The sequence below is a fragment of the Schistocerca cancellata genome, chromosome 1, assembly GCF_023864275.1.
Source record: "Schistocerca cancellata isolate TAMUIC-IGC-003103 chromosome 1, iqSchCanc2.1, whole genome shotgun sequence".
NCBI classification, from domain to species: domain Eukaryota; kingdom Metazoa; phylum Arthropoda; class Insecta; order Orthoptera; family Acrididae; genus Schistocerca; species Schistocerca cancellata.
In genome coordinates, this window is record NC_064626.1 from 1,156,295,043 (window position 1) to 1,156,303,569 (window position 8,527).

General features: G+C 42.9%; 1 protein-coding gene across 1 annotated transcript; it reads right to left on the reverse strand.

The window, feature by feature from the left end:
- Positions 1-1,399: 1,399 nt before the first annotated feature.
- LOC126137090 (prostaglandin reductase 1-like) lies at positions 1,400-8,305 on the reverse strand. The gene is made up of 2 exons (XM_049915213.1): positions 8,084-8,305; positions 1,400-1,865 (listed from the first exon to the last, which is right to left on the reverse strand). Exons 1-2 carry the CDS (start codon positions 8,303-8,305, stop codon positions 1,413-1,415), a joined length of 675 nt encoding a protein of 224 aa, XP_049771170.1. The 3' UTR covers positions 1,400-1,412.
- Positions 8,306-8,527: the final 222 nt, after the last annotated feature.

The following is an 8,527-nucleotide window of genomic DNA, read 5'->3' on the forward strand; positions in this document are numbered from 1 at the left end:
TAGGGAGTGTAGTTTTGTCAGCTTTCTTGATTGTAGGACGTTTATGACTCTTCTACTCCGGTGGTAGTGATTCCTTTCTCGTTCCAGGCGCTCTAAGCACACTATTCTGGGGGCGAAGTGCAGTCCGCCAGTTCCAGCTTTGGCGGGTTGTTCCATTCTCGCATCTGGTTTATTGGACGTCAGGTAGCTTCAGCCAGATTATCATTAGTCATTCATTAGACTGCCACTAGTAAACTTGTGAAGTCAATGCAACTCTTCGCTGCCTATCTCATCATTCGCGAAAGTGTTTGTTGACAGACGTCTCAGAGGTTGATTCCTGGAGCAACGTCTGTGACTGACCCTTGAGCTTTATTATTCTATTATTTACTTCCATACCTTGTAATGCCTACACTAAAGGAATATATGTCTAGTTAATGGTTCCGCTCGCCTTATGGAATAAATCTAGCAGTGTAAGGGTTGTGCTACAAGGTTACGATCATCTTATTTTACCCGTTTGGTGTTGAGTTGCTTGTTTCTTTTAATTAAACTTTGCTTGTATTTGCTGTTTTCTGGCGGGTTTCTAAATTTTTTATATAATTGGAGTTCGTAGTGTGTAGGGCCTATGGTCGTGATTGCGGTTATTTGCTTTAAAAAAAATAAATCGATGTTTGTATTTTAGCAGAAAGCCTTAAAACCTTATTTACTGCCATTCTTGGCGTCTGATAACTTCTGCTGTGTTTGTGGCCTCTTACCTTTTAATATTTCAATACCTGTAAGTTGTAATTGCAGCGAGTTCTTAAAAAGTCTTAATTTTATTGCTATTCTTGGCAATAAAATTTTAAAAATTATATGTATCTATATTTTCTGGTGATTTGGTACATTGTAATGCACTGAAAACACTATTATTTACACAGGTGTGGTATTTTTTATTTATTGTTGAGTCTGTGGTTTCTGTTTTAAAGAGAAATGTGTGCAATGTGTGTAACTGTAAAAGGCAACTAATAGTAACTGATTACGGCCCCGAATCCCACATTCCCTTGATTACCATGTTTCAGTGATTTTATACTGATGCCCTTCTGAGATGTTTACCATCAGTCGCTTATTGGAATTTAGTCTTCTGGGTGAATTCTATTCTTGGGTTTTTGCTTCGAAAATGAATTCATTAGAGTTTTTAGAACCGTTAATAAATTTATTATGGCTCGGTATCTTTCCACTCAACATCAGCTCCCTACCGCATATCAGCGACTGTGGTACTGTATATTCAGGATGACTTGTGGTACGTCAGAGAAAAGTACCAGCTTTCATTTGCCAGATATAGCTTTTCCGATCAGTGCACTTTCGATGCAACAAACGTGTCTCTTAATTTTTACGGTCACTAAGCTGTTGACATAGAGCGAGCTGAGGCAGCTCACATTCGGGGAAGCGGCGCCGTGTTACACTTTAACGACCGCCTTGCCAATGTTCTCCCCCTTCATCATACCGACGAAGGCCTCCGGCGTCTTCTCGAAGCCTTCGGTCACCGTCTCCCTGTACTTGAGCTTGCCCTCCCTGATCCACTGTGCCATCTCCGCGAAGGCGCCGTCCTGGCGTCCCCATCGGGAACTCATCTTGATCCACTCCATCCTGAGCTGGCGGTCCTGCACCTGCGTCCCGGCGACGGGCGCCGTGGGGACGCTCTCCTGGTTGTACGTCGAGATGCTGCCGCAGAGGCAGACGCGGCCGCGGGGCCGCATGTTGCTCAGCACGGCTTGGCTCACGGCGCCGCCCACGTTGTCGAAGTAGGCGTCCACGCCTGAGGGCGCTGCCGCCGCTACCGCCTTCTCCACGTCCGACGTCTTGTAGTTGATCGCCTCGTCGAAACCCAGCTCCTCCTTCAGCCACTTCACCTGCGACCAGAAACGCAGTATAAGGTGCAACTCAATTCACAAACATTATGTATGTCCACTCTTCTCACTGGAGCTCTTGGGTCCCCAAGGCCATTCACTACTATAACGGAATGAAACACCTACAGCCGTCCTTATGATCTTATTTTCACTACTGGCCACTAAAATTGCTACACCAAGAAGAAATGCAGGTGATAAATGGGTATTCATTGGACAAATATATTATACTAGAACTGACATGTCATCACATTTTCACACAATTTGGGTGCGTAGATCCTGAGAAATCAATACTCAGAACAACCACCTCTGGCCATAATAACGGCCTTGGTACGCCTCGGCATAGATTCAAAAAGAGTTTGGATGGCGTGTGCAAGTACAGCTGCCCATGCAGCTTCAGCACGATACCACAGTTCATCAAGAGTAGTGACTGGCGTGTTGTGACGAGCCAGTTGCTCGGCCGCCATCATCCAGACGTTTTCAGTTGGTGAGAGATCTAGAGAATGTGCTGGCCAGGGCAGCAATCGAACATTTTCTGTATCCAAAAAGGCCCGTACAGGACCTGCACCATGCGGTCGTGCATTATCCTGCTGAAATATAGGGTGTCGCAGGGATCGAATGAAGGTTTGAGCCACGGATAGTAACACATCTGATATGCAACGTCCACTGTTCAAAGAGCCGTCAATGCCAACAAGAGGTGACCGAGACGTGTAACCAACGGCACCCCATACCATCACGCCGCGTGATACGCCAGTATGGCGATGACGAATACACACTTCCAATGTGCGTTCACCGCGATGTCGCCAAACACGGGAGCGACCATCATGATGCTGTAAACAGAACCTGGATTCATCCATAAAATGTCATTTTGCCATCCGTGCACCTAGGTTCGTCGTTAAGTACACCATCGCAGGCGTTCCTGTCTGTGATGCAGCATCAAGGGTAACCGCAGCCATGGTCCCCTAGCTGATAGTCCATGCTACTGCATACGTCGTCGAACTGTTCGTGCCGGTGGTTGTTGTCTTGCAAACGTCCCCATCTGTTGACTCGGGGATCGAGACGTGGCTGCACGATCCGTTACAGCCATGCGACTAAGATGCCTGTCATCTGGGCTGCTAGTGATACGGGTCCGTTGGGATCCAGCACGGCGTTCCGTATTACCCTCCTGAACACACCGATTCCATATTCTGCTAACAGTCACTGGATCTCGACCAACGCGAGCAGTAATGTCGCGATACGATAAACTGCAGTCGTGATAGGCTGCAATCCGACCTTTATCAAAGTCGGAACGTGATGGTACGCATATCTCCTCCTTACACGAAACATCACAATAACGTTTCAGCAAGCAACGCCAGTCAACTGCTGTGTGTGTGTGTGTGTGTGAGAAATCAGTTGGAAACTTTCCTGTCAGCACGTTGTAGGTATTGCCACCGGCGCCAAACTTTTGTGAATGCACTGAAAAGCTTATAATTTGCTTATCACGGCATGTCCTTCCTGTTGGTTAAATTTGGTGGCTGTAGCACGTCATCTTCGTGGTGTAGCAATTTTAATGGCCAGTAGTGTATATTATATATATTTAATTCTAGCAGATATGTCATCCCGTAAGGGGCATGGTTGTTTTCTAATTATTGACAATCTGCAAGGTTGCATTGATGATATTCATATCGGGTCTCCAGCCGGAACATGTCGACATCTCAACACAATATTTGAGCGGGATACGAGGCCGCTATGTTCAGTTGGGTAAGCCGTTGCGCTAACTCGCTGAAACAAATGAAACGGCAGTGGCGGCTGCTTTGTACACCACTCGTAGGACCACAGCGCGTGCGCGAACGTCACTGCCCTTTAGCCCAAGCAGGGCACCGATGGTGAAAACTCGCGGAAACCGTACATCGATATCTAACTCTGCTGACATCTTCTGATGACGAAAACTAAGACCGTTCATTTTTAATGTCAAACATAAGAGGGTTCCAAGTATTTCTTAAAGGATACTTCATCTTTGTGTATAGCATTGTCAGATAGCCATATTTCAATAGCTTCGGTAATGCGACGCAGGGCACCCACTTGTGTCTCATCGCTCAACATTTTGTGTTCCAATAAGCCAGTTTTGCACAACCGCATATTTTTATGGCTGAAATAAACGCACATGGTGGTGGTGCTACAAGTGTCAATCATTTGTCCAATACACACTTTCTTGCAATGGCAGGGAATTTTGTAGACACCGAGATTCCTCAAACACGGATCGTCCTTTACTGAACCAAGCAGCGCGCTAGTCTTAGTTAGAGGACGGAATACACTTTTAATATCGAACCATTTTAAAATTGTTTCTATTTTTGGATATATGCTATCTGTGAAAGGTAGAAACGCCACCGATTTGCTTGTATCTTATGTTGGTTCCCACGGATGTCCAATCCGTCGAGCATGACGGATATAATTGTCTTTATAACCATTCTGCTCGAGCACTGTAGTTAAGTGGTCCAGTTCTTGAGTCAAACTACAACTGAGATGGCATAAGCTCTTCTTATCAATATACGTGGAACCCCTTTGCGTTGGCATGGTTGATGACAACTTGATGCACGAAGATATCGGTCCATACGATTAGGAGTACGATAAACACTGTGTCCTAATGTCCCATTATCCCCCTTCTACACCAATACATCTAGAAACAGAAGTTTTCCGTGCTTTTCTATTTCCTTAGTTTTCTGTACTTTTCAATTTCCTTCATAAACTTAATATTTGGATGCAGATAAGTAACATGATCTAGGAAAGTATCCAGAGCATCCCTCAAGAGAGTAGGACTGGCAGCCTTGCAACCTATGTCCTCATTTATTTGTTAGGTATATTCCAATTTCTGTTTTCCTCCGTAGTTCTTACCCTCTACAGCGCCCTCTACTATGTGAGTTATCCTCAGGTGTCTTAACTGTCCCTTCGTGTCACCAGTGTTTTCCACATATTCAATTCCTTTCCTATTCTCTGGAGGTGCTCCTCATTCCTTAGCTTATCTGCCCATATAAGGTGTTATAAGACGTTACTACTTGATTGTGAGAAAAACGTAGAAATAGATGACAGCATAGGCTGTCTTGTAACGTATCCTAAAGTAGATGCTGACTCACACCGTGTGGCTCAAAGTATTGCTCAGATCTTCAAGTTAAGATTGCGTGCTGTTGTAGATAAGGTGGTGGCCGTCCAAGAATGAGGGACTCAATTACTTTCTGAAACCATCTCTGCAGGACACCACCAGTAGTGCGTTCTAAACACGTTTTCATATTTCTAATGTTCTATTTTCTATCTTTTTAATTTTAAGTATTCCATACCTTAATTGGCGGAATGGAAAAACTGGTAGAAACCGACCTCGGAGAAGATCAGTTTGGATTCCATAGAAATGTTGGAACACGTGAGGCAATACTGATTCTACGATTTGTCATGGAAGATAGATTAAGAAAAAGCAAACTTACGTTTATAGCATTTGTAGCCTTATAGAAAACTATTGACAATGTTGACTGGAATACTCTCTTTCAAATTCTGAAGGTGGGAGGGTTCAAATACAGGGAGCGAAAGGAATCAGTGGTTTAGAAGGGAGTGAGACAGGTTTGTAGTCTATCCCCAATGTTATTCCATCTGTATATTGAGCAAGCAGTAAAGGAAACAAAAGAAAAATTCGGAGTTGGAATTAAAATCCATGGAGAAGAAATAAAAACTTTGAGGTTCGCCGCTGATATTGTAATCCTGTCAGAGACAACAAAGGGCCTGGAAGAGCAGCTGAACGGAATGGACAGTGTCTTGAAAGGAGGATATAAGACGGACATCAACAAAAGCAAAACGAGAATAATGGAATGTAGTTGAATTAAATCTGGTGATGCTGAGGGAATTAGATTAGGAAATGAGACACTTAAAGTAGTCAAGGAGTTTTGCTATTTGGGGAGCAAAATAACTGATGACGGTCGAAACAGAGAGGATATAAAATGTAGACAATGGCAAGGAAAGAATTTCTGAAGAAGAGAAATTTGTTAACATCGAGTATAGATTTAAGTGTCAGGAAGTCGTTCCTGAAAGTATTTGTATGGAGTGTAGCCGTGTATGGAAGTGAAACATGGACGATAATTAGTTTAGACAAGAAGAGAATAGAAGCTTTCGAAATGTGGTGCTACAGAAGAATGCTGAAGATTAGATGCGTAAATCACATAACTAATGAGGAGGTATTGAATCGAATTGGAGAGAAGAGAAATTTGTGGCACAACTTGACTAGTAGAAGGGATCGTTTGGTAGAGAATATTCTGAGGCATCAAGGGATCACCAACTTAGTATTGGAAGGCAGCGTGGAGGGTAAAAAATCGTAGAGGAAGACCAAGAGATGAATACACTAAGCACTTTCAGAAGGATGTAGGTTGTAGTAGGTACTGGGAGATGAAGAAGCTTGCAGAGGATAGAGTAGCATGGAGACCTGCATCAAACCAGTCTCAGGACTGGAGACCAAAACAACACCAATTGGTTTTAAGTTTGCAAGTTTTTAGAGCTGCAAGATGGCTAAATTTTGTTAAAATAAAGATGAATCAAATAAGCATAATGTTCTGAGTATGTACAATTTCATGTTGTGAAAACGCAACATGGCTTAGTAGTTAGATGGAATGTCACTTGTGAACGGCAGCAAACAACAATCAAAACAGTAAAAAATAAAATCCAAATTCTTGAAAAAGTAATGTATTGTAGAGTATCTTCACACCTTTGCAAAAAAATAAAGTTTAACAAAATATCAGTTTGGTTTCCAGAAGGGGTTTTCAATGGAAAATGCTATATATACTTTCACTAATGAAATATTAAATGCTCTGAGCAACCGGAAGTCACCCATTGGGATTTTTTGTGATCCATCAAAGTCTTTTGATTGTGTAAATCATGGAATACTTCTAGATAAGCTCAAGTACTGTGGTATGAATGGGACAGTGCTCAGATGGTTTAAATCACACCTAAATGGAAGAGTGCAGAAATTTGAAATAAACAGTTCATATGATATGCAAAAAAACTGGTGATTTCACAAACTGGGGAGCAATCAAGAATGGGGTGCACAAGGTTCGGTCTTGTGGGTCCTCTGCTGTTCTTAATATATATTAATGACTTGCTATTCTATATTCACAAAGATGCAAAGCTTGTATTTTTTGCCAATGATACATGTACAGCTATCACACCCAACAGACAAGAATTAACTGGTGAAATTGTAAACGATGTTTTTCAGAAAATCATTAAGTGGTTCTCTGCATATGGGCTCTCATTAAAGTTTGACAAAACACAGTATATACAGTTCCACACTGTAAATGGAATGACACCATTGATAAATATAGACTTCGATCAGAAATCGGTAGCTAAGGTAGAATATTCAAAATTTCTAGGTCTATGCATTGATGAGGGGTTGAACTGGAAAAAACACACTGAGGATCTGCTGAAACGTTTGAGTTCAGCTACTTACGCTATCAGGGTCATTGCAAATTTTGGCGATATACATATGAGTAAATTAGCTTACCACGCCTATTTTCCTTCCCTGCTTTCGTATGGCATCATTTTCTGGGGTAGCTCATCATTGAGTAAAAGAGTGTTCATTGCACAAAAGCGTGTAATCAGAATAATTACTGGAGCTCATCCAAGATCATCCTGCAGACACTTATTTAAAGAGATCGAGATCTTCACTGTAGCCGCACAATATATATATATATATATATATTCACTTATGAAATTTTTAATTAACAATCCCAACGAATTCAAAAGTAATAGCAGTGTACATGGCTACAACACTAGGTGAAAGGATGATCTTCACTACTCAAGGTTAAATTTAACTTTGGCTCAGGAGGGGGTAAATTATGCTGCCACAAAAGTCTTTGGTCGCTTACTTAATAGCATCAGAAGTCTAACACATAGCCATATAGCATTTAAAAGGAAATTAAAAGAATTTCTTAACGTCAACTCCTTCTACTCATTAGATGAATTTTTGGATATAGTAAGTGGGTAATTTCCCAACCACCACAAAAAAAAAAATTGAGTGTCATATAATATTTTGTGTAATGTAATATCCTGTATAGACAGCTTTTATTAACCTGACACGTTCCACATCATTACGAAGTGTTGTATCCATGATCTATGGAACAAGTACTAATCTAATCTAATCTAATCTAATCTCTGTGAAACGCCCTTCAGGCAGGGAGAGACAGCGGACGAGTGAGCGTGGGTAGTTGCAGGATTACCTTTGCGTCGGAGCCAGCGATGCCGATGACCTTGCAGCCCTTGATGCGAGCTATCTGCCCGACTATGGACCCTACAGCGCCTGCTGCGCCACTGACGACCAGCGTCTCTCCAGGCTTAGGGTCGCAGATGTCGAGCAGTCCGAAGTACGCGGTGGCTCCTGGCATGCCAAACACCCCCAGCGATAGCGAGATGGGTAGGTCCCCGTACTCCGGCACCAGCATCGGCGGCAGGATGTCGCTGCCGGTGTCTGCCAAGGTAACCACCGTGCGGTCGCGCCAGCCCCAGAAGCCGACCACATACTGTCCTGCCGGGTACCCTGGTGCACGGCTCTCCACGATGCGTGAGAGCTGAAATTTTGTCACTCGTGAGACCCAACACCGTCAGGTGAGGGCGACACAGCGTATTGTAATGTCTGTTATAAATTTTAATGGCCTTTATCGCAA